General features: G+C 42.2%; 1 protein-coding gene and 1 non-coding gene across 4 annotated transcripts; both read right to left on the reverse strand.

Annotated features, from left to right (window-relative positions):
* Positions 1 to 447: 447 nt before the first annotated feature.
* Positions 448 to 26362, reverse strand: HAUS6 (HAUS augmin like complex subunit 6). Of its 3 annotated transcripts, XM_040090865.1 has the most exons (18): positions 26147 to 26362; positions 24990 to 25085; positions 24171 to 24243; positions 23044 to 23176; positions 22329 to 22476; positions 20341 to 20406; positions 20165 to 20216; positions 19791 to 19964; positions 18990 to 19171; positions 18001 to 18130; positions 17371 to 17437; positions 9271 to 9358; positions 8566 to 8613; positions 7929 to 8010; positions 7348 to 7524; positions 6387 to 6522; positions 5087 to 6064; positions 448 to 1224 (listed from the first exon to the last, which is right to left on the reverse strand). In XM_040090865.1, the coding sequence occupies exons 1-17, from the start codon at positions 26236 to 26238 to the stop codon at positions 5118 to 5120; spliced, it is 2691 nt and encodes an 896-aa protein (XP_039946799.1). In that variant the 5' UTR covers positions 26239 to 26362; the 3' UTR covers positions 448 to 1224; positions 5087 to 5117. The 3 variants fall into 3 exon arrangements, with proteins under 3 accessions (XP_039946799.1, XP_039946800.1, XP_039946801.1); XM_040090866.2 differs by lacking the exon at positions 8566 to 8613 and having other exon boundaries at positions 26147 to 26339; XM_040090867.2 differs by lacking the exons at positions 24171 to 24243; positions 26147 to 26362 and having other exon boundaries at positions 24990 to 25083.
* LOC120766017 (small Cajal body-specific RNA 8) lies at positions 8095 to 8225 on the reverse strand. The gene has a single exon (XR_005704559.1). It is a non-coding gene; the product is annotated as a small Cajal body-specific RNA 8 (non-coding RNA).
* Positions 26363 to 26572: the final 210 nt, after the last annotated feature.

A 26572-nucleotide genomic window follows, 5' to 3' on the forward strand; every position in this document is an offset into this window, starting at 1 on the left:
TCACCATTAAACCATATGAAGTGCTATATCCACACTTTTTTTCCAACACTTCCAGGGATGGTGACTTCACCAATTTCCAGGCCAGCCTGTATCAGTACTTTATAACCCTTTCCATGAAGAAATTTCTCCTAATATGTAAAGTTCCCCTGGTAGAACTTGGGCCCATTTCCTCTGCCCTGTCCCTTTTTATATGGGAGACTGATTAGTCCGCCTGCCACTGGAGAACACCTGATTCACTGTCTGACCAACACGTAAACTGGCTATTAAGCAGCACTTCCCTCTCATCTGCTAACGTACACAGCCACATTATACACGTTACAGCTTCCTCAGCCACCCACATGCCTTTTCATAATCTGTCAAATTCTGCTTTATAAGGAAGATGTCAAATACCAGTGGAGCTTCTTAAAAAACCCAAGGCAACTGTTTTGGAAGAAAGGAGGCAGACAATCCAGAACATAAAAACATTTTTATTTAACAATGCCTCTAAACACATTAGGCTAGGAGTCAGTACTTTTAAAAGAATTTTACTTTTACAAGAAATTTACCTAACTCTTGGAATCTCCACAACATAGTAACTGCATGTCAAAATCTTGTTAAAATCAAGTAGCATTAACACTACCACAAACAACACATTTTTATAACTTCAGTGTAAAAGCATTGATTCAGTAACACAGCTAAAGAAAAATGCACTCCAGTGAAGTTTAGAAAAAGGGAACAGTCTCTATCAACAATGGCGATAGAGACTAGAAGTAAGAGAGATTAATGCAATGGAACGCAGATCACCAAATAATTTGAATCTGTTCGGTCAAGGGTTGGGATGGGGTATGAGATGTGGATTAGAAGCAAATTAACAGATTTCACTTTTTCTCCTTTGATATTTCATTTTTCCATTTCCTAGGATTATGCCGTTTACTCAACATGTGCTGCTTAAAATATGCTTAAAGAAAGAAAATATAGTTCTGTATATAAATGATGGGCTGCACACAGAAAGCCACAGTGGATGTTATGGAATTGGCAGTGCCAGAGCAGACAAGCGACATTCTTAAACAAGGAGACTAGAATAGAGTCTGCACCAAAAGCAGTGCAACTTCCAAATCCAGACAATGCTTGGAGAAGATGCTACACACTCCAGTGAACCATAAATGCACTGCTATGGTTATGCTGCTGCTTTAGAAATTCCATCCTGATGAAGGTTCCATAGGCTTCTAACTCAACTGTTCTTACCTGAAAGAGAAAACATACTAGTTTGCACTCTATCATATTCAACTATTAAGACAGAAATACTGAAGTTGTTTCACATGTATTAATACAGCATAATTAAATGGTACTCTTAATTTTGATAAGTGCTCCCATTACTTGCCAGCAACACAATTACAGTTCTAAATGAAACCTATATTGCAGAAAGCTTGCACAAAGAAATAAAATTAACTACTCCTTGAGACTAGTTTATATTAAATTCCAAGTACTTCATTAAATCACATAATAGTTAGCATTGGAAAGGACCTCTGGTCCCTTCATCCAGTCCAAACCCCTGCCCCCCACCACCCCCCCACCAAGGCAGGGTAACCTTAAAGCAGGTGACACACAAATGTGCCCAGGTGGGTTTTGAGTGTTTCCAGAGAGGGAGATTCCACAACCTCCCCACGCAGCTGAAGCTATTCCAGTGCTCTGCCACCCTCAGTGTAAAGAAGTTCTACCTCAAGTTATAGTGGAACTTCTTTGGGCACCACTGAAAAGAGTCTGGCCCCATCCTCCTGGCACCCACCTTTGAGATGTTTCTATGTATTGATGAGATCCCCTCTCAGTCTTGTCCTCTCCAGACCAAACAGGCCCAGCTTCCAGAGTCTCTTCTCAGAAGAGAAAAGCTCCACACCCCTGATCATCCTCGTGGCTCTCCACTGGACCCTCTCCAGCAGCTGCTGGTCTCTCTTGTGCTGAGGAGCCCAGAACTGGACACAGCACTCCAGCTGTGCCTCACTGGGGCTGAGTAGAGGGGAAGGGTCACCTCCCTCGACCTGCTGGCCACACTCTTCCCAGTGCACCCCAGGATACCATTGGCCCTCCTGGCCACAGGGGCACTGACAGCTCATGGACAACTTGTGATCCAGGTCCCAGGTCCTTTCCCACAGAGCTGCTCTGTAGGTCAGCCCCAGCCTGTGCGGGCACTTGGGGCTGTTCCTCCCCAGGTGCAGGACCCGGCACTTGCCCTTGCTGAGCCTCATTAGGTTTCTCTCTGCCCAACCCTGCAGCTGATCAAGGTCCCACAGAATGGCAGCAGAGCCTTCAGGTGGATCAGCCACTGCCCCCAGTTTAGTGTCACCAGCAAACTTGCTGAGAGTGCATTTGATCCCTTCCTCCAGGTCATTCATAAATAAGTTGAATGAGATTGGTCCCGGTACTGACTCCTTGGAACTACCTCTGACTGCAGGCCACCTGCTGGACTCTGCTGCACTGATCATGACTCTCTGAGCTCTGCCATTCAGCCACTTCTTGATCCACCCCACTGTCCATTCCTCTAACCCACAATTTCCTGAGCTTACGTATGAGGATGTTATGGGAAACAACATCAAAACCCTTGCTGAAATTAAGGTAGTGCTGATACCATCTGATCCAGGCAGATGGATACCCAAACTGATGAATGAGATGTAATCTGAGCTCTGGGTGAGAGCCTGAGACAAGAGGCTGTGAACTGCCAATTTATTAGGGTAACTTTGGGCTTGAGTATGGGTGACAGCAGCCAGGTGAATGGACAGTGACAGACACATCAGGAGCTGGGAATTGCCTGCCTTTTGGCTAACAAAGGAGATGAAGACTGGTGACACCATCTAGGTGGATGGACAGAGAGTGGGGACAGAAGCTGGAGACTCAGAAGAGCAAGACTTGCAAAAAGGGAGACTGAGGATGTAAAAGATCTGGGGCTCCTTTGCTGGGGATCCTGCTCAGAGGCACCAGCTCAAGCTGTTTCTGTGTTACTGCGCCGCAAATAAATGGCTTTATGGACTGAGACATCTAAGACACTGCTATGGGAAACCTGGGGTCTAACCTCTAAGGAAACCTTGTCTGACTGCATGTGAGTGTGCGCTGTGTAAGGAGTCAAGCAGAGTACCCACAAGCTCACTGGAGTCACCCACTGCGCAGAGGCTTCACTACCAATAGTGAAAGTCTCTGGCACTGGGAATATTCACTGCCAGAGTCTCATGAATGGCCAGACTGAGAAGTTTCTGGAACAGCAGACTGTTCTGCTAACATCCACTGCTCTCCCCTAGCCAACCCATCCTGTCATCTCAGAAGGCTATTGGTGAAGTATGATTTCCACCTGTCTATCCCAATGGCAATCCTTACTACTTGGTGAAGCCATCTTGACTATTCCTCATGACCTACATTTCTTCTACATGCATGGTAATAATCTTCAGAGTGATCTGCTCCACCACCTTTCTGGGGATGATGGTGAGGCTGAATGGCCAGTAGTTTCCTGGTTCCTCCTTGTTGCCCTTTTGGAAGGTGTAACACTGGCTTTCCTCCAGTCATCAGGCACCTCCTGTTCCCCATTTCTCAAGGATAATGGAGAAGTTCGTATCTGCCAGCTCCCTCAGCATCCATGGGAGCATCCTGATGGAGCCCATGGATTTATGGGCATTATGTCTGTCTAGCTGATCTCTAACTGAACCCTCTATGACCAGGGGCAAGTCTTCCCTCCTCCAGCCTTCTTCCCTTACCTCTGAGGTCTGGGATTCCTGAAGGATAGCCTCAGCAGTAAAGACTAAGGCAAAGAAGGCATTCACTAATAATTCCACCTTCACTGTGTCCTCCATCACCTGGACACCCATCTGCTTCAACTATGGTCCCACACTTTCCCTAATCTTCCTTCTTCTGCTGATGTACTTATCACTGGCATCCCTTGCCAGACACAATTCCAAGTCGGCAGTGGCCTGCCTCATCACATGCCTGCAAACCATCTGTTTTCACGACAGTCATCCAGTACTAGTTCATTTTTATCAATGCATTTCAATTTAAGTTCACATGTAGCTAAACACTAAACACTGCAATATTGGTTGAACAGTTTACACTTCTGTCCTAGGTTACAATGTAAGATATGCCCAAAGTATGTATTCTATCACCATCTACATGAGCTGTTGAAGCTAGGTTGGGCAGTGTTTCTCTTGCCCACTCCCTCCAGACTATCTTCTGTTAATGGCCCACCAATACCCTGCTACAGGACTCATAGATAACTCCCTCCAGGAGCTATCTCTGTTGAATGGGCAATCAAGGACCCATTGCAAGACTGATAAAATGATATCAGCCCATTGTGAGATGCTCCACCCAGGGGGAGGAGCCAAGCATTCCCACCTGGATATAATCTGGGATTTGGGACAGCACAGGCAGCCTTACCCACTGGATTTCCCAGAGGACAAGAGCTACCAGACCTTTCTATGGGAACACTACTTCAACAAGACCACTTCATCTGGACTGCTACCACCACAGTGTCAGGTTGTATTCTGACTGTCAGTGATCTTTGTACTATTGCATGTGTTTTGTTCTATTTTACCTTTTTTTCTCTCTCCTATTAAATTGGGTTTTTTTTGACTTGGAGTCTCTCGCTGGTTTTGCCTTCAAGCCAGCACAACTTCTTTTGGAAATGGGGTAACGGGATAGGCAGGCTGGAATGTAGGATAGTTCTATCAACAACTGAATGAATTCAGAGAAGTTTCAATTACCTATGACACATTTCTAAATACCAAATTTGTTCAAAGTAAACAAAAAACTTCAAACTATCTTTGTGAATGCTCAAAATCTAACTGCAGATTGCAGTTGAAGCACCTTAAAGCTTTTTTTTTTAAACAGCTCCAGATTACAGCAGAAAGTCAGATGAACATTTTTTTCTTCTACTTGAATGACGCTGATAGAACTCTAGAACTAAAGGAAACACATTTCCTTTATTTTTACTGTCTCATCCTCTATGAGGAATAAGCATACAAACAGTTTCCCTCCACTTCCACAGCACAGTTCAACTACTCAGAGGTTATTCATGACAGTATAACCAGGGACAGAATGGACAAAATCTTGATGCATAAAGACAGACACTTACCCTTCAATTTATGTAGTAAGTTAATGGGACTTCATGTACCATCCATCTGTTGACAGGATACCAGCAAAGATGACAGGGAATATTTGCTTTCATTAGGAGCGCTTGGCAATGGCATCTTGGCAAATCCTTCATCCATGGCAGGATCACCATCATTGTCGTCTCCTTCTTCTGGTATTGTACTTACTTCAGCTCTGCAACTTTCAGATTTGCCTCCATTATGTGTTTGATGCAGCTCCTCTTCACTCTTAGATGCAGTCCTTTTTAGCACGTCATGTGAGTTGGACAGTGACTGTATATCTAGGTCCAATTTTTTTATGTCATCATTATTTTCTGAGCCATCTGTTAAATTTTCACTGTCGACTGCATAAAAAACGGAGTCTGAACCTGCAGATATGCTGAGATCTATACCATCAGATTCTGGAAGTGTCTCATCCAATATCCCCATGTCACTAGTTTCATGATCAACAGAATTTAACACAGATTCATTCCACCATAGCATCTCATCCACTGGAAAACTGCAACACCAGTCTGAAAGTAGTGTACTTGCTCTACTACTACTTTTCAAACAAGTATCTGGAATATTCAGGCTCTTCTCTGTATTTTGCAAAGTCTGGCTTAGATTTTCTACAGAACTTCCACTCAGAGCAGAACAATCTAGTTCCTCTGATTCAGTTCTCTCACTTTCTTGAATTCCAGATGGTTTTGAATCTGAAGATTCAAGTGCATGACTTACGCTCACCTGGTCCTGAGAAATAGATTCTGTAGAACTTAATTGAGACTTCTTTTCTGACACAGGACCAAAATCAGACACAGGTGATGCAGAGTCAGAGTACGCAAAAGTGGAGTCCACCTCCCCCTGCATACGGGGTATAGCATCCATTGAAGATTCTTCTGTCACCACTTGAGTTGAGGACAGCTCTAGGTCTAATGAGCCCTCAGTCTGAATAGCTTTTCTCCATGAACTTCTAATTTCAGTAACTAAATGGAACAAAACAAAATAAAATTTTAGTACTTTCAATGAGTCTGTTTTTATTCTGCCCCTTCAGTGACATAAACAATCCAAGAGGGAATATATATAGCTACTTTATATTGTTTATGTTTCCTCAATACAAAGGGGATTCCACATAAGGAAAAAACCTTTTAAGTTGAATTCACAGTATTCACATTTTATTAGGTCTACTGTGTGGTGTTACAGAGTGAGCCATTACAAAAACATACAACATCACCGAAACAACCCTTTTTCTTCTTGTGCCACATGTCAATGAACTAACCACATTTTTAAAAAAAGTTTCAAACTCACGCAGATTTTCTGGAGTTCGGGGTATTTGTTTCCTCGTTAAAAATGGGTTAAAGGACAGGGAGCTAATGAGATCATCTAACGCCATTCCTTTTTCTTTAACACTGTCAGGTGACTCAGATATCACTGACTTTGCAATCTGTAGGATGGTAGAGAACAACAAATTCTGAGAAAGCAAAATTACAACCTCTTTGTTTCTGTCAGTTATGGCTCAAATCTCATTCTCCAGATCATCTGGGGAATTTGGAATATCCTAACTTTTCTGTTATTTACTGCTTCGGTTCACAATGACCATAGTATCCTACAAACACAAAATGAAGATATGGGACTGAAATTAGATTCAATTCTCAGTTCATTTATCATCTATGAATCCACCTTTCAAACAAGAAAATGTACTCACATAGAATATATTTAAGACATTAGCCAAGAACTGCATAAGCATGAAGACTAGAGATATATTCAAATGTATCAAAAATTTTAGCAGAAAGTTCAGTGAAAAATGCAATTTACTCTCCAAAGTAAGATGTGGCACATTTTACAGTAACTCTTGTGAAGGAATTCGTCAGCCAAATATAATACCTAAAAGAAAAATACTTACATTCCTGCTTAAATTACCAAGTCCCTGTTAAATACTTAACCTGTTTAAGAATTCAACAAGTTCTTTTTGTTTCTGAATAAATGCAGTGTATTTCAGACTGAAATGTAATCATACCGTGATTCTACTGAACGTACTGATATTCACTTCATCATGATTTTTAAGTATGATACCTGCGCAAACTCTATGCTTTCAGTGTGTAATTTATCAGTCCACTCTACAATTCTGTGACTCTGTAAATATCTAGCAGAAAAATGTAATGTTTGATGCATGTGGATTACAAGAGACATTTTTTTGTTATAATTAGTGATTTGTTCTCTGAACTTAGTGATCACTTACTAAAAACAAACAAAAAAATTACATCCTAACCTCTTCTGCCAGTACATCTCTGGCTTTCTTAAGAAGGTCATCTTTTTTCACAGGAGACTTTGGCTGGCTAACATTTTCATGTGCACTCTCCATTTCCAAAGTGGGGTATTCTTCTTTTCCATTTATTAAGATCTTTGGAGACACAGGTTTTTCATTTCCCACACAAGTATGCAAATTCTACAGGAATACACAGGAATTATCAATTTTTAAATCAAGCAAGGATATTAGCATGAACTGCTGTAAAAATTCTGAACTGCAATGGCCACAGTGTACAATCAACAAAAACATTTCAGTTTTGAATTCTAACTAAATACAAAATATTACAACTGTATTCAAAGCAGGACCTAAGTAGTGACTAGGATAGGTGTTATGTACAACACAGATGACTCATTTACAACTACCTTGATCAGAGTACAGTGAACAGCTGTGCAATGGACAACTGTACATTCAAGTTGCTTTTACAAAACAAAACAAAGCCCCCCAAAAAACACCCCCAAAACCCTTTTCCACGAAGTGTAAGTTTCAACCAATATGAAAAGGACATGTCTTAAGTTTAACTAATTTCAGAGATAGAAAGTTACATTTTTAATTAACAGGTCTCTGTTTTCAGATGCTTTTGACAACGCTGGCACTGATGGTCTCAAGAAAGGAGAGTGGAAGTCACTAGGAAAAAAAAAAAAAAAAAAAATCACAATTTTAGAGACAAATATTAAACAATTGGAATGCAAATCTTAGAAGGCTGTTATGTATTGTGTGCTCCGTATCTGTCCGTTACGATTTCCCTCAATTCGTCCCGGTCATCAGAAAGCAATTTTACTATAGGGAGAACAGCGTGACAATTAGAGCAGCTTTAGCCCTAGTTGTGTATCAGCCTCCCAAAAACAGTAAATTAATAAACTCTGCTATTGATCAGTGCACAGAAAAATAAGAGATTTTTCAGTACAGTTGTAAAAAAGTCTTCTGAGTTCTATGTAAAAGACAACTGAAAAGTCTTCTGCAGACTTGACAATTCGCTTTCCTATACAGTCTTTGTCTGAACCATTTCTGGCATCTGCTGGTCTATTCCTATATAAACTTATTGGTATTTAACAATCATGTGGCTTCCAAAAACTTCAGCCTTATCACTTCTGGTAAGTTTTGTACCAATTGCATAGCTCTCAGAACTGCCAAGTCCTCACTTGCTAGGAAAAGCACACCTTAAAATGTTTTTGATGTTACCTGTCTGTAGCCTCTGAAGCAGACAAATGTCCATGCTCTATGAAGTCACTGAAAGAAACCCAGGATTTAATTGTTAACTACTCCGATAGCCTCTGAGACTTATATGCAACTACATCTACTGATGTCTAAGAATGGATAGCATTCCTTTGCTAACTCCCTTGGTCTCTTAGGAGGCAACGTTCAAGCATCTGTAGGGAGCCATATTATGAAAGACAGCATTATTCAAAAGGTCATGAAATATTCCTGGCCTAAGCAAATGACACAAGGGAAAAACGACTACAATACCATTGTTCTGTGTTTAAGCCTTTGGTGGTCTGTAGGAAGAGTAGCTACAGAACAATGTGACTGTAACTCTAATAAAGAGTAATGAAAAAAGTCTTGTAGAGAAGGTTTAGCCCAAGAAACAGAAGTTACTGTTCTCTCCATCTCTCTCTTGAATCTCAGAATATAGTTAAAAGGCAAGAAAAAACCCTTGCAACTTGATTGCTACTCCTATTCAGCAGCAACCAGTTGATCAATCCATCATCAGCAGGAGAACACAGGAGTTAACTTAGGACTATTCTGCTAAATCAAGTAGTTGTGATGTAATGAGTGGGCTACTGAAATATTTCACTAAGACTAAAGAGATTCAAAATATGCAAGTCCAATAAGTAAACTTCTAATTTTTCTACTTTTTTAAAATCAAATTCTCATTAAGCATACCACCTTGAGGGTACTAATGTTGTATCCATCATGGTTTCCAAAGCCTCATCATTTTCCCCATGATATTCTTCATGACAAGAGTCATAATTATCTAGAAAAGCAACCCAAAAGTTTTAGTATTGGCATTACTTTTTCTGTATGCTCATCATTTTTCTTCACTTAGGCTTCCCATGTGACACAGCTCACTCACACTATTTCTGTAGACTACTCATTGGATGGATTTTATGAACACTTCAAGAAAAATAAATTAATACATAAGCAGAACAGACTATCAGTCCTTATGCTCAGGCAGTACCTGTAGCTACAAATGTTACTAGCAGCCAGCACCTCTTTCTGTTGTTCCTGAACACACGTCCAAGAAGCATGATTCTACCTGCTGCCCTGCACATATCAATCAGACTTTCCACCTTCCTCCAAACTACAATCCCAGCCACATCATCATTACCCCTCCTCTCCATGTACACCTCAATTCTACAAAGCACAACTCCACCCACCTCTACCCCAACTGCATTAATCAATAAATACCTCTGGATATACTCATTCCTCTTGCTGCATCAGGTCAAGCAAAGTGAAGCTTTGCGTAATTAAGTGTTACAGAAGTAAATGAACACTTGGAGGTACACATACTTCAATCAAGCACTGTCTAGAACAATGTACTAAGTCTGGCACATCTTGAATACAAAGCCAAGTTTAACCTCAGTAGTTCTCTACTAATCCTAATTTCAGCTTCTGCAACGACAAATGGCATTTCCTGTCACATTCAACTCAAGAATATCAAAAACCCAAGCTCACTTCCAGTAGTTAGGTCAGTATTTTGTTTTTGGAGTTGACTCTATTAACAGGCAGAAGTTAAGTTTTCTTAGTGGCTGTATTTTCCAATATTGCATCTTAACCACAGACTAGAGAGAATGTCACAGACATCAATTTGTCTCAAGCTTTCTGATTCTACCAGCACATGGCTTCACTGTACAGTGCTTCAATCTTTTTAATTTTTAAGGCCAACTATGTTCCATATCCAATTCTGTAGCCTTTCCTCTGCAGATTCTAGCCTTATACCTACATACACTCAGACAGCTGGAGCAGTACATTCACCTTTGTAACCAAAATTATCTTCTCGCCATTGTTGTGAATCGTGACATTCCAATACACCTCTGCTATGCAATTTTTCCTAAAAGGAACTGCAAATGACATAATTCAAGCAGTCTTCCCCCTTGCTTTGTAGCTTTTAACGTCTAACTCTGTACTAGCAACACACAGGATTTGCTCAGTAAGTAAAATGAGGTTAACCTGTAAAATATTATCAGATCATCAGCTGATTAGCATGTGCAACCATGTCTGATCTGACTGAATGCAACCACCACAGAACAAGTGAGGTCCTGATTAAATGGCACAATTACTAAGAAATAAAGTATTTCAGAATGCACCAGGGCAGATAGTTACCTGGGAGGACACATTCAATTTCTTTTCTGTGCTGGCTTGAAGGCAAAACCAGCGAGAGATTCCAAGTCAAAAAAAAAACCAATTTAAAAGGAGAAAAAAAAAAGGTAAAATAAAATAAAATAAAACACATGCAATAGTACAAAAGATCACTGACAGAGTCAGAATACAACCTGACACCGTGGTGGTAGCAGTCCAGATGAAGTGGTCTTGTTGAAGCAGTGTTCCCGCAGAAAGGTCTGGTAGCTTTTGTCCTATGGGAATCCAGTGGGTAAGGCTGCCTGTGCTGTCCCAAATCCCAGATTATATCCAGGTGGGAATGCTTGGCTCCTCCCCCTGGGCAGAGCATCTCACAATGGGCTGATATCATTTTCAGTCTTGTAATGGGTCCTTGATTGCCCATTAAACAGAGATAGCTCCTGGAGGGAGTTATCTGTGAGTCACGCAGCAGGGCATCGATGGGCCATTAACAGAAGATAGTCTGGAGGGAGTGGGTAAGGGAAACACTGCCCAACCCAGTTTCAACAGCTCATGTAGATGGTGATAGAATACATACTTTGGGCACATCTTACATTGTAACCTAGGACATAATCCACCCCTTATTCTATGACCATCTACATCACAGCCAAATTAATACATTCTTACAGCTAGATAGATAAATATACACATGCTTATACATACATATACACAGAATGAAACCTTACACCCAGTTCTCACTTAAAATTAGGTCTCCCTGTGGTACACAATGGGTTTCCCCATCTTTCTGCATTACCCACCAAGGAGAACCAGCTCCTTGAGCAAAAACAATCCCACGGATGGGTCTGCCTTTGCCTGAGGTGGGATTAATCCAAACAGTCTTTCCTAAAATGCCTTTTGTGTGTACCACAGGGGCTTTATCTCCATCCAGTGTGTGCAAGGGTTCAGACTGGGCAGGACCAGCTCGATTGATTGACCCTCGAGTGTTGACCATCCAGGTTGCCTTTGCTAAGTTCACTTCCCAATGTTTGAAGGTCCCCCCACCAAGCGCCTTCAGGGTCGTCTTAAGTAACCCATTGCACTGTTCAACTTTCCCGGCAGCTGGTGCAAGATAAGGGATGTGATATATCCATTCAATGCCATGTTCTCTAGCCCAGGTGTTTATAAGGCCGCTCTTGAAATGGCTCCCATTGTCTGACTCGATTCTCTCAGGGGTGCCATGTCTCCACAGGACCTGCTTTTCAAGGCCCAAGCAGTAGCATGAGGCACAGGGTAGGTCTCCAGCCATCCAGTGGTGACTTCCACCATAGTCAGCACATAGCGCTTGCCTTGGTGGGTTTGGGGAAGGGTGATGTAGTCAATCTGCCAGGCTTCCCCATACCTGTACTTCAACCATCGTCCACCATACCACAGAGGCTTTACCCGCTTGGCCTGTTTGATTGCAGCGCAGGTCTCACAGTTGTGGATGACCTGTGAGATGTTGTCCACAGAAAGGTCCATCCCTCGGTCACGGCCCCATCGGTATGTTGCATCTCTCCCCTGATAACCAGATGCATCATGGGCCCAATGGGCTAGGAATACTTCTCCTTTGTGCTGCCAGTCTAGATCCACCTCTGATACTTTCACTTTGGCAGCTTTGTCCACCTGCTCATTTGTTGCCATGTTCTTCATTAGCCCGACTCTTGGACACATGTGCGTCCACGTGTCGAACCTTCATGGTCAGCTCCTCTACTTGGGCAGTGATATCCTGCCAAATCTCAGCAGCCCAGATGGGTTTCCCTCTGCGCTGCCAGTTGGCCTTTTTCCAGCGATTCAGCCATCCCCACAGAGCATTAGCTACCATCCACGAGTCGGTGTAGAGACAGAGTCTTGGCCACTTCTCTCGTTCAGCAATATCCAAAGCCAGCTGGATGGCTTTAACCTCTGCAACCTGACTTGATCCACCTTGTCCCTCGGCAGCTTGTGCAACTCGTCGTGTAGGGCTCCAGACTGCAGCTTTCCATTTCTGGTTAGCGCCTACAATTCGGCAGAAGCCATCAGTGAAGAGGGCATATTGGCTTTCAATCTCCAGTAGCTCATTATACAGTAGGGTTTCCTCGGCACGTGTCACTTGTTCCTCCTCTTCTTCAGAAGATAACCCAAAAGTCTCACTTTCAGGGCAGTTTATAATTTCCAGAATCCCAGGGCGATTCAGGTTTCCAATACAGGCGTGCTGTGTGATGAGGGCAATCCATTTGCTCCATGTGGTGTCAGTGGAGTGATGCATGGAAGGAACCTTTCCCTTGAACATCCACCCCAGCACTGGTAGTCGGGGTGCCAAAAGCAGCTGCATTTCAGTGCCAGTTCTGAGGCAGCTTGAACTCCTTCACAGGCGGCTAAGAATTCCTTCTCTATGGGAGTGTAGTTGGCTTCAGATCCTCTGTAGCTTCGGTTCCAGAATCCCAGTGGTCGGCCCCGAAGTCTCCCCAGGCACCATCTGCCAAAGGCTCCAGGACAGGCCATTGTTCCCTGCTGCTGAGTAGAGCACGTTCTTCACCTCTGGTCCCATCCTGACTGGGCCAGGGGCTACTGCATGAGTGATCACCTGCTTGATCTGGGCAAAGGCTTGTTGCTGTTCAGGGCCCCAGTGGAAATCATCCTTCTTGTGAGTGACCAGGTAGAGAGCTCACAATCTGACTGTACTTAGGAATGTGCATTCTCCAAAAGCCTATGGTGCCTAGGAAAGCTTGTGTATCCTTCCTGTTGGTAGGTGGAGACATTGCGGTGATCTTGTTGATTACTTCTGGGGGGATCTGGCGATGTCCATCTTGCCACTTGACTCCCAGAAACTGGATTTCTTGAGCTGGTCCCTTAATCTTACTTTGCTTAATGGCAAAACCAGCTTTCAGCAGAATCTGGATAATCTTCTCTCCTTTCTTGAAGACTTCACCTGCTGTATTCCCCCATACAATGATGTCATCAATGTACTGCAGATGTTCAGGAGCCTCACCCTTTTCCAGTGCAGTCTGGATCAGTCCATGGTAGATGGTGGGGCTGTGTTTCCACCCCTGGGGCAGTCGGTTCTAGGTGAAGGCAAACTGGGCCCTGCACTCTGCTGCCAAAGGAATGGAGAAGAAGGCATTGGCAATATCAATGGTCGCATACCACTTTGCTGCCTTGGACTCCAGCTCGTACTGAAGCTCCAACATGTCTGGCACAGCAGCACTTAGCGGTGGCGTGACTTCATTCAGAGCACGGTAATCTACAGTCAAGTCTCCATTCTCCACTGGACTTACACACTGGCCATACAGGGCTGCTGAAAGGTGAATGAGCCTTGCTGACCACCCCTTGGCTCTCCAGTTTACGAATCATCTCATGGATAGGAATCACAGAGTCTCTGTCGGTGCGGTATTGCCAACGGCGTACCATTGCTGTGGCGATTGGTACCTGTTCTTCAGCTCTCAGCAGTCCCACAGCAGAGGAGTCATCGGAGAGACCAGGCAAGGTATTCAGCTGTCTGATGTCTTCTGTCTCTACAGCAGCTATCCCAAAAGCCCAACAATATCCTTCTGGGTCTTTGAAGTATCTATTTCTGAGACAGTGTATGCCGAGGATGCATGGGGCCTCTGGGCCAGTCACAATGGGGTGGTTTTGCCACCCACTCCCAGTTAAACTCACTTCGGCCTCGAATACAGTCAGCTGCTGGGACCCTCCTGTCACTCCAGAAATAGAAATGGATTCTGTTCCTACATACCTTGATGGCATCAGGGTACATTGGGCACCAGTGTCAACCAAAGCTGTATCTTTTTGTGGGTCAGATGTGCCAGGCCATTGGATCCACACAGTCCAATAGATCCGATTGTCCCTTTCCTCTACCTGGCTAGAGGCAGGGCCCCCCTCTTCCTGGTCATAGTACATGTTGCTCTCTTCTTGTAAATATGTTCCTGAGGTCCCTTCAAGAGGATCAGTCATATCATTCTTCTTATACCGTCTGGAGTTCTGTGCCTGAGAGACTGGAACAGTGTTGATTCAAGATGAGATCTCTGTGGTAGGTGTCTCTCTCTTCAGTTCATGTACCTGGGCTGCTAAGGAGGTGGGTTTTCCATCTCACTTTCTCATGTCTTCTCCATGCTCCCGAAGAAAAGACCAGAGGTTACCCTGTGGAGTGTATCCTCTCTCCCTGGCTGGTGGATACCTGCTCCTACTGTCAGAGACTCTTGTTGGTTCTGGTGAGATGTGGTAAATTTCTTCCTTAAGTTCCTTTTTCAGTTTCTGATGTCCCTCTTCAATCAAGCTCCAGACTTGCTCAGCCAGCCTTGTTTCCATGGATGAGACATGGGTACGAAATGGGGCAGTGACAATGTCCTCGTAAATTCTTAGTTTATTGACCAAGACACCCACCTTGTCCTCACCTTCCCTCCATTGCAGCATTGCCAGGTAATGGGAGTACATCTCTGGTCCAAGCCGTGCGAATCTCAACCACATCTGCGATGTGCACTGGACATCATCTGGGCTTTTAGGAAATCTCTCGTCTTCTGAGAAAATGATCTCCAGCACAGCCAATTCCCTCAGGCATCAGATACCTTGTTCCATTGTGCTCCATTTTCCTTGGTGCATCTGGAGGTCTTCTTTACAAAGGTATCTGTCCCTCACACTTGTTAGCAGTCGCCGCCAGAGGCTGAGAGTTTGTTGGGTTCTCCCGATCCCCTGGTCAACGACCACATCCCGGGACAGCGATCCCAGTTGCCTGGCCTCACTTCCATCCAGAATGGTGTCATTGGCTGCAGCATCCCAGATGCGGAGCAGCCAGGTCAGGATGGACTCGTTTGTCTGGCGGGTGAATTCCCTCCGCAGGTCACGCAGTTCACCCAGGGATAGAGAGTGGGTGATGATCTCTGGCTCTGTCTCTTCTGCTGGGTGCAAAGGTCCTGCCACATCCTCATCAGTCACTATGCGGACTGATTTGCTCTTTGATTTCTTCTTCTGAACAGAGGCAACTGCTACTGGTCTAGGTTGTTCTGCTTCAGTGACGGTTTGTGTGGAGATGCTGATGGCGGCTTTGGTTTCTTTCTCCTCTGTGACAGCTTGTGTAGACACTGACATTGTTGCTTTATTTTTGGTTCCTTTCTCCTCTGTGACAGTCTGCGTAGATGCGGTTCCTGTTTTCTCTGTGACAGTTTGTGTAGACATGAATGCTGTTGTTTTGCATTTATTTCTTTTTCCCCTCTTCCTCAAGGAGACGCTGCACCACCCCATGTAGTGTTTGATTTCTAAGCATGGTGAGCATGGTGCAGGCCATGCAGAGAAGACAAAGCAGAACTAACAACAATATTATGCTGTCCTTGGAACCTAGAGAGAACTCAATACTTTCGAAAACGGCTGTGCCAGGCCTAAAAGACTGGAAAAAATCATTCTTTACCCCTCCCCACAGGGGCTGGGTTCAATTGTTGAGAGCCCAGATGTAGCATTCTGGACCAGGACAAGAAAACAAAATAGAGAATATATTCCGAATGATGCTCATTGCCTCAGAGGTTATCATACAATTAACATAACAGACCAATAAAGCAATTTTGGTACCATACCCTGGTCTACACATGAGCTTCAAGACCTGCATATACTGCCTCATGTGCGGGAAAATTTAGAGAGCTAGGTCTAAGATACATGAAAGCATGTTGAGCATCATAGCAGAGAGTTGTTTTTTTTCTCACTACAAAATTGTAATTCTGACTTTTCTCAGTACCTCCTGCCCCACATTGGGCACCAGAAAATATGTGCTGGCTTGGAGGCAAAACCAGCGAGAGATTCCAAGTCAAAAAACCCAATTTAATAGGAGAGAAAAAAAGGTAAAATAAAATAAAATAAAACACATGCAATAGTACAAAAGATCACTGACAGAGTCAGAATACAACCTGACACCGTGGTGGTAGCAGTCCAGATGAAGTGGTCTTGTTGAAGCAGTGTTCCTGTAGAAAGGTCTGGTAGCTCTTGTCCTCTAGGAATCCAGTGGGTAAGGCTGCCTGTGCTGTCCCAAGGCCCAGATTATATCCAGGTGGGAATGCTTGGCTCCTCCCCTTGGGTGGAGCATCTCACAATGGGCTGATATCATTTTATCAGTCTTGTAATGGGTCCTTGATTGCCCATTCAACAGAGATAGCTCCCGGAGGAAGTTATCTATGAGTCACGCAGCAGGGCATCGATGGGCCATTAACAGAAGATAGTCTGGAGGGAGGGGGCAAGAGAAACACTGCCCAACCTAGCTTCAACAGCTCATTTGGATGGTGATAGAATACATACTTAGCGCATATCTTACATTGTAACCTAGGACATTTTCCTAGATGGTCAATGGGAAAAGTTTTACCTTCTTTCTCTATTACTCCTCCAACCCAAAGTAACCTTTACTGTTAGACTGAAATGTATTCTCTAGAATCCATGAATAAACCTTTGTACATGGACATATCTCAACATTCTCTGTGCAACAACAAAGTATCAAACAGTTTGGCGCTGGGTTTTTGCCAAGCTTCAGAGAATCTCCAAGATACTACAAAGCTGAAAAATGCAAGGCAATTTTGGCAAAGAGTCATTCAAAACCAATTACCACAGAGTATCAAAGACCATCTGCAAATGCAAGCAGGAAGCCTTTTTAGCTCCAGGTAACTTTTGACAATTGTGGTGGTGGGAGTGAAGGGAAAGAAGCTTCTTCTGCTCACCCACCTGAAAATGATTGACAAAAGACATCTTCATCTGAAGAACTAGAAGACTGGAGTGATGAACCTGGTTGCTTTCAAAAGGAAAAGAAAAAGTTACACAAGCAGGCAGGCAGAGTCAGTCTATCAGCAGCAATTAGAAGACAGTTATTTAAAAACGCTTTTCCGCAAACCAGCTGTCAGACTCAACATGAAGTTTCTCCTCTCTCAGCTGGGTAGCTACACAAGGGCATAACCTTCTGTCAGTGTGAGCATCAAAATGGGAACTGTTCGTTCATCAAGTACATCACTTTAAAAGGGGAAAACAGAAATCAGCAAAAATTCAGACTGAACATACAAATGTTCAGCTTCCACAGGGGGACAGAGAGAAACAAAACAAAACCAAATTTGCTCACTCTTATGCCAATCTACCATTCTGATGTCTCCAGCAAATACATTAGGTATCCTAAAGTCAAATGTATTCTCTTTAAGAAACATTATTTCTTAAAGCAGAAACAGATATACTGCTCTATGTAAGTCCCCCAACCTTACACATAAAGTTGAAGTGTTGCAAAGGAACACAATAGTTTAGACCTACATCCTCTCTCACTTCACTCTTTTCTCTTTCCCAGAATCAGATAAAATGAACACTACTTACTGGATCATCTTTACAGATTAAATTAAAAGGACACTGGCCAAGAAATGTTTTCCACTTGGATTCCCAGATCTCCTGTTTTCTAGAAATAGACTGATGCTTTGGCTCATAATGCTGTTCCCTTCTTCTTAGACTGTAACATATAAAGATGGAAAATGAATACACCTGTCATTAGAGATAACAATTCTACATAAAGGGAGAAAGTATTACATGTTCTCCCTTATCCTGACAAACCTTTGATACGTATCAATTTATTAATGAACTTACGCATACACTAAGAACTGAAATTCACAACCAAAAAAGCTGCTGCTAGGTAGTCTTCATGTTTCCTACAGCAGAATTGGAAAAAAACTACACTAAAACATAAACACAATAAACACTTTAGATTTCCCTAAGCCAGTTACAGATGGAAGTTTTAAAAATCTCAGAACTTATTAATGCAACAACACAAAAAAAAGCAAAAATCAGATCAACAAGCAAATGAGGTCCCCAGGAACAAAGACTAAAATATTAATGAAACAAAGGCAAGAAGCTGAAGTTAACTAGAGAAGAATCTCAGTAAAAAGTTGTGGAGTCCTGTTTTGAGGAGGCTGAAATCTGATCTCCTTCCTTGGCCTAAACCCTAAGACTTCTCCCTCAGAATATCCAGTAAAACTCACGACCCTGCCCCTTCTCGTCCTCTTCGTCTTCACACGTCTTTGTCTCCATCCCCTTCCCGGCCCAGGCTAGGGGGGAATAAATGGATTCTCAAGCTTAGCAAGGACTTGTCTCATCAGTATCCCCTGCTGGTAACCTCCCTGGACAGGACGGTCACTGTTGCCACACAACACAACAAAAAGTCATATAAATAATTAAACACTAATTTTCCCAGAGACACAAGACAAAGACTGAACCAACTTGTTTTTGCTGTAACATTTTTCTAGACAAGACTATAGTAGACTTGATTCTACCATTTAAGAACAAGCAATTAGAGAAAATTTCCCAACAATTACCTGCTTGTCTTCAACTCCTGTAGTGCATTCTTGTAGCATGTAACCACATCCTCAATTCTGTGAACTTCTGTTAATTCACATGGAGAATGTTCATCTCTCAATGTCATCAAGGCTTCATTTAACAACTGAATAACTGTTAGGAAATTCAAGTTTCCATCTTCATACAAATTTCCAGTACAAAACTTGAAGTCGAGCAAGCAATAAGAAAAAATAATTAGTGGACGGTACCAATATCAGAAAGTTATGTCTTCTGTAGTCAGAGCCAAGACACTGTATATGTTATACTTAGATTCAGGTCCTGATAGTTTCATTTTTTAAAAAATACATTCTAGTTTAAAGCAATACAAGCAAAGAAAACTTCAACCAGTGAGATATTGTTTGACCACTGCCCCAAAAGATATGGCACAAACAAAACTAATGCCATAACTGAACAACACCATACACTACAGAATGGAAACAAAAGCCAATTAGCTGAAGCACTGGTTAAACCAGTCAACATAATTTTAATGCCTAAACAACAAAAAAGTCAAGTACTAATTAGGCAGACTTAGCAATATAATTTAAAAGCTAATATAAATTATATATAATTTAAAAGCTAATAGGTTAGACATAAAAAACACAAAATAGCATTATGATAGTAAGTCTTTGCATATGAATTATATGTATTTCATGCATCCTTCCACAATCATCTCTAATAATCCAATTACCCACCCGTTTAATTTTTTAAGGCATTTAATTGCATCCCTGGGGACTAAATGAAAGCAGCTTAGCAATTTAGCAAGAAGGACAAAAACCACTTACTCCATATATATTTCTTTCAACTGTGGAAGTCAACAATCCTGGAACACTCAAAACAACACCAGCTCCATCTAGAATACATGGGTTAACACAGTCTTCAAGTACAGAATCCACAACTTCCTTTTCCTTTTTCAGAGATGTAAACATTTCCACTATAAGTGTCCACATATTGCGGACCTTAATAGGAAAGGACAAAAACAGTGTTAAAATGCTTGCTGTTAATCCCTATAATGACAGAGTATCAAAAGAGCATGAAGGCAGATGAAAGTGCTAGCATAATAATGAGGTAGACAAAGTGCAAATAACAGTATCTGACAGTAGGTGCTGCAGAAACGTTAAAATCCAACATCATGCCACAGCAGGAACAAAATGCTTACCTTCTGAATTCTCTCAGTTGTGTCACTTTTGTTTTGGTCATTTTGTTTCATCCTATATGCACATGCAAAACAAAAGTTCAACTGGACTGCAGTGAAATTATAGTTCATACTTCATAAAACTAAGCAGGTAATCTACTTCATACATCCTAACTTAGTTAAAAGGAAAAAACACTTACCTGCAAGACTGCTTCTGCACAACTGGATATTCAGACTTTATCCATTTTATTTCTCCAATTAAAACCCTAGGAAAAAATTCAACAGCTAGTACAGGCTTATCAGAATTGCTTACAGTCACTAACTAATGGTGTCTTCTTTCCAAATCTACATACTGATGCAGCTGTTTCTTATACCCAGGAACAGTACGTAAGTTACTGTAAGTATCTATTATCTGTGTGAACTACAAATATATTCAGCAATTCTACCGTACCCAAATCCCTCACTTTCAAAAGACCAGGGAACAGAATACTGGAGTACAAGCAGCTGGGCTCTTTTGTCAAAGTGCTTTTATTGACATTTTAAGCATTGACATTTTATTGACATTTTAAGTCTGATTTTCAGAAACACTGGGTGCCTGAATCATGCTGCATTCAAAAGGATCTTCAGAGTTCTGATGCATTATCAAGAATGGAAAAAAACCAAACTGTAAAGAATTACATTTTTGAAGGGTATCACTCACGAGGTAAACAGCAGTAATATTTCCCAAACAAGGTCACATGAGGCACAGAATTACAGAAATCGGAGAAGTTTAGGAGATTTTGACCTCTGGAAGTTGTATTTTTGAGCCTTCCATTGAAAGCAAAGCCTTTAATTATGCTACCCACAGTCTTGCCAAATCAAGTCTTGCATACTTCTAGGAACTGAGATTCCACTTCTGCAGGCAACCTTTTTCAGTTTAACTGCTCTCACAAGAGAATTTTTCAAATCCAGATGGAGTTTACCCCTAAACACCTTGGGCCCGTTGCCTTGTCCTGTGAGGACACATCCTTGTGGAGACTACCTCCATGTTCTCTACAACTACTTTCTAGACACTGAAACTCTGATTGAACTCCTAGCATTGCCTTCTTCAGGCTAAACAAACCAAATTTCTGCAGCTTTTACTCATTCATTTCACACACTGCAGCCCTCTAACCCATTGCAGTCCTGTGCAACTATCTCTCCCATCTTCTACTCTCTACCATAAGCAGGCTAATAAAAACTGAACGTAGAGTACCACACAGCTGCTCACTCAATTCCCACTTCCCCAGCCCCAGTAGAATAGGAACAATCTGAAAAATAGTAAAACTTATGGGCTGAGATAACAGTTTAATAATTGAAATAAAAATACTATAAAACAGACGTAAAGAAGAAAGAGAGAAAAGAGTAAAGTTGAAGAAAGATTGAGATTGTCAATGCACCATTGAACTACTTTCCCAGCAAATACCAGGGCAAGCTGAAGTCCTCTATGAGAATCAAGGCCAGCAGAAACACACCTTGAGGTCTCCCTGGATGCTAAACCCTCATCCAAAGGCATGAAACATAACTGGTCCTCTTGTATGGAGCTATACTACATGCACTGACACTGCTCTTTCACCTACAGTGCAACCCCTCGCCCTTTCCTGCCACTTACTAAACAACTCACAACTGTCCACGACAGTGCTCTAGTCATGTAAACTATCCCACACAAATTCTGTAAATTCTGCGGATACATGACTCTATGCCTGCAGAGAAAGTTCCAGCTTCTAACATTTCTCAAGCTGGGAGTGTTTGCTATAAACAAGAACTAAGAATAGCATACTTTTGGTGAAATAATTAAGGTTTAAGTGAATAAAATGTCTCACAGTCACTAAACAAAACCAAGTGTCTCATCCTGAAAATGTCCTATTTTAGGATATGACCTTCAAAAGAACTCATACTGCTTTACATGTAGAATTCCCTGACCATTTTAATGCTCAGGTAATATATAGCATCTCCTAAATGATTCATTTCTTTAGACTATTATGCTTCACGAAAGACCTACAAGCAGTAGAACTGGTGATGAAAGAAGGTGAAAGGGGAAAATATGGAAGAAGTTCAACAGAATGAGTTTGATGTAAAGCACAGATAGACTTTTCAAATCCTTTTAAAAACGCATACAGATAAGTCAGCTTTTATGAAAAGACTCACTTTCTTTTACTGCATTACTTACTGTGCTTTTTTCTTATATTCTTGAAGAACAAAGTCTTCCCTTTGAAGAATTTGCAGCAGTTTATTGTATGCAACTCTGTGTCTTGCTTTTGCTATGGACATATCCTTAGGTCCCTGCATTACAGCTTCAGCAAAAGGTATACCAGTGCCTAAATAGAAGTCAGCATTTGGATTACATTATTTGCTTTTAAAAAATGGACAACTTCCTAATCTACCTAAATCAAACTGCAAGAATCACAAATCAAGATGCTCATTTTTACCTGGACTGAAATACAGCATACAGTGTACTGCCTCTACAGCCTTTTTTCCTGTTGTATACATCTTCATTCCCTCACTCTCACTCCCTTTCTATATTCTTTAGGTTACAATAATACAGGATGCCTGAAACAGAAAGTTCTGATCCTTCAAAATTCCCCAAGTTCCGAGAAAGAAAATAGCGTAGCTGTCCAATACTTCTGGACCAAAATATTGCTTGTGCAGGTAATGGTGCAGAACAATGCACCGGTGAACCTTGGAACAAGACCCATAAAGCAATAGAGAGCAAAACCACCTGCACTGTTCTATCAGCAGTAGCTCTACGCAAATGCACAGAATCCTGTGGAAGACTGACCTGAGCAGCCAACTAAGAACTACTTAAAGCTCCCACCATATACTAAAGCCTTTATAGATTTACAAACATAACAAATGAAGCTTTCTTATTGTCCCATACAGCTTACCTACAGAGAGCTTTTTCATGTCCTCAATCATTACGTATCTTGCAAATGAGTAGACCATGTCAACAAATTTAACACCACCAGGACAAATCAGTATGGATGCTGTAATTTGTGGAAGACCTACTTCCTTTTGCTTCTAGAAAAATACAATCATTAAATGCAAAATTAATCTAAGAAGTAAAGCAAAAACAACAGCTATCAAAGACTTGTCTGTGTACCAAAATGCTGCAAACTACCCTCTAGCAAGCTTCATGCAAAGCTAAATGACTTTGGCACCTCAGTTGATACCTACTGTAGTCAGCAGAAGAGAATAAAGCTTTTTTCAATGTTCCAAACACCCACCTAATTCTGTACACAAGACAGTTTCAAAGCAAAGACAGACATCAGTGTTGGATTAATGTTAAAAATTGATGTCTTCCTCATTCCTAGCTGGTAATCTCTGAAAACACATTCAAGTTTTCTATTTTCTACTGAAGTCATGAATCAGTGTACTTTAATCATATTTAAAGATACTGTATCATTGGTTTTCACCTCACTCACTATTACTAAAATACTACCTCAACACTAAAAAGTGTTGAAGAACATTAAGACACGATTTTTAGAACAATCATTACAACAAAGGCAGGATAAGAAAATAACATAACCAACAGTATATGCTGCAATCAGTTTTGCTTTGTCTCTAAAAAGCTCACCTTACATTTTAGCCCCTTTCCCGATATACAAGAAAATACTATTAAGTTTTTCATGCATGTGAATCAGCTTTAACAATAATAAACACCTTCCCAGACAACTCAAACAAGGCCCCTTCAAGCTGAAGAAAGTTATTCTCACCCAGGGCTAGGGGACTCTCTAGACTTCCATTTAATCAAATACTGTTACCCAAGAGCAAGCCATAGAATTTTTAGGACCCAGCTAGGTCTCTGTCTTCTAAATTTCCCAATGCCAGCATCTTTTCTTCAAGTCCAAGATAAACTATACGAAAGAATATGAAAGAATATGAAAGGCAAAACTGAATTCTTTCATTAAAAAAAATCCTTATTTAAAACTCTGATATAAAACAGTTCCCTCAAAAAAGGAGTAAGGTCTCAGAAACCAACTGAGCATCAACTTCCACTTTTCATAATACTCACTGAAATTTCTCTTAGCCACAGACAGCAGTGCTTCCTAAATCTAGGACCTGATAATCTTCCCAATCCACATTGCCTTTTCATTTAAAAAGGATGAGGAAGTAGGGAAAAAGAAAAAAAAGAAAAGAAAAGAAAAGGAAAAAAAAAAAAAAAGCCATGTCAAAACACATTCAAATATTCAGATACCTAATTAACCATTGTAAAAACAAGAGTAAGACACATTTCTTATTGATGCCGAGCCAGAAAATGAGGGGCATATACCCAAGACCAAGAATAGATGAAAGTTTGTTAAATAACAATGCCTTCTTTCTATAAGATAATTACAGATTATTTCAGAGAGAGGTTTGTCTGTAGCTCTTTCTAACTTGGGACAAGGGAAAAAGGAAAAAAACAGAGGCCAGAACCCTGACCATTTTCATATCACTGGTCTTCCTCTGCCATGTCTTCAAATGCATAAGCTGAAACAACTATGCTATACGAAGAAAACCATTAACGAACAGGGGGTTCTTGTCATGTTGAAGGTCTTGGCAACAATCCACAAATAGCGAATGTTATTTTCTGTTTGGTCAGAAAGAATGGGACAGGTAGATTCCTTCTCAGTTATTAAAATTTATATCATAGTTGCCAAGGAACAGATAGTAACAGAAACAACAGAATAAGGCAAGGTTTGATTGACTGAGTTGTGATCAAAAAGAAACAAATTCTCTGACTGCATGCTCTTCTTCCAAAATATTCCCCAAGAAACCTCCTTCCCCTCCAGCAAATGTATAAAATATATTCTTAATTAAGGGCATAACCAACACTAAGAAGCCAAACACTTACCTGAAAGCTTCTCTTGCACGGCGTTCATCCAACTTAGTAAACAAGAAGCGGGCAATGACAGAAAATGCTCTGCTGTTTGGTATATCAAACATATCCCTAATACACAAACAGACAGCCACATCAGAAGTAGTGGTGACAAATTAACTGAGCATTTTTACTGGCTGCTCAAGACTACAAAACAGTGTTATGTTACAGAGTAATTAATTGAATGCTTTGTTTCCTATGCAAAAGTATACACCTCTACTTAAAACGGGTGAAATCCAGGGCTGCAACAAAAACGTTGTGGCCAGCAGGTCAGTGCCCCTCAGTTCTGCTCTTTTGAGACTCCACCCGGAGTCAGGTCGCATACAATTCTGGTGCCCCCATCATAACAAGGACATGGAACTGTTGGAGCGAGTCCAGAAAAGGGGCACGAAGTTGAAAAGCAGACTGGTGCACTTCCCCCACAAAGACTGAGACAGCTGGGGCTGTTCAGCCCGGAGAAGAGAAGGCTGCATAGAGACTTTACAACAACCTTTACAGTATCTGAAGGAGGCCAATAGGGAAGCTGGAGAGGGACTCTTCGTCAGGAGTTGTAGTGACAGAACAAGGAGTAATAGGTACAAGTTGAAAGAGGGAAAATTTAGGTTGGCTAATTGGGAAAGAATCTTCATTGCGACAGTAGTGAGGCACTGGAACAGGCTGCCAAGGGAGGTTGCAGATGCACCGAGCCTGGCAGCGTTGAAGCCCAGGCTGGGTAAGGCCTTGAGCAGCCTGGTCTAGTGGAAGATGTCCCGCTCCACGGCGGTGGGGCGGAGGCAGGATCTGTGTGCTGTTTTAAGGCTCGTTCCAGCCCCCTAACAATCTACGATGCAACGAAACAATTCCAGGAAAGTTTTCAAAACACGCGACAGGAAGCCCCTCACTCCTCCTTCCCCAACCCAACTGTGCGGGTAAGGGAGAGTTCTTACTATTCCTGGGTTTGACTTCTTCAGAAAGCCTGAGATAATGTGGACTGCGGCGGCACAGCGGGCATTTCCCGGGCACTATATGTCGCCAGGGGCACCGGGCCCCTATGCGGCCATGGCGATACGCTCCCACCTCGCGCTCCCGAGTGAGATCCGCGGCCCCGCTCGAACCCCCTGCCTCCGCCCTCCCCGGATCTCCCTAGCACTAACCTCCCTAGTTCTGCGAGAGAGCGGAGCGTCGGGTTGAAGCCCAAGGCCAGCAAACAGAGCCAGAGGTGATCGCTCTTCCACGCGGCGTCCATGGCAGCTCTCCGGACAGGCTAGGCAGGCAGTGAATCTCTCCCGCGCCTCATAGCCGCCCCATCTTCCCGAGCCCGCCAAAAACTCTCGCGCGCGGGCCCGCTCACACCACGCCCCTATCCTCGCGAGATCTCCCGTTCGCCCCCGCGCCCGATATGAGGCGAGCAGAGCGCGCTGCCTCACGGGAGCTGTAGTCCGGGTGCCTCTATACCTCCAAAGGGCCCTTCCTTAAAATAGGGTTTTTGTAAATGGATTGCAGAAATTACAGATTGCGGGGGCGGAGGGGGGAACAAGCAAACAAAACCAACAACAACAACAAAAGCCTAACAAGAAAAA

This window comes from Hirundo rustica, chromosome Z, assembly GCF_015227805.2.
Source record: "Hirundo rustica isolate bHirRus1 chromosome Z, bHirRus1.pri.v3, whole genome shotgun sequence".
Lineage (NCBI taxonomy): Eukaryota > Metazoa > Chordata > Aves > Passeriformes > Hirundinidae > Hirundo > Hirundo rustica.

Bases quoted from the DNA above. Each gene is read 5' to 3' on its own strand.
- HAUS6 (XM_040090865.1), bottom strand. From the start codon at position 26,238: ATGGACGCCGCGTGGAAGAGCGATCACCTCTGGCTCTGTTTGCTGGCC. The intron at 19,965-20,164 runs GTAAGCATTTTG...TTTCCTATTAAG, and splicing joins CAACTGAGAGAATTCAGAAG to GTCCGCAATATGTGGACACT. The intron at 6,523-7,347 runs GTTAGGATGTAA...ACCATCCTACAG, and splicing joins GAGATGTACTGGCAGAAGAG to ATTGCAAAGTCAGTGATATC.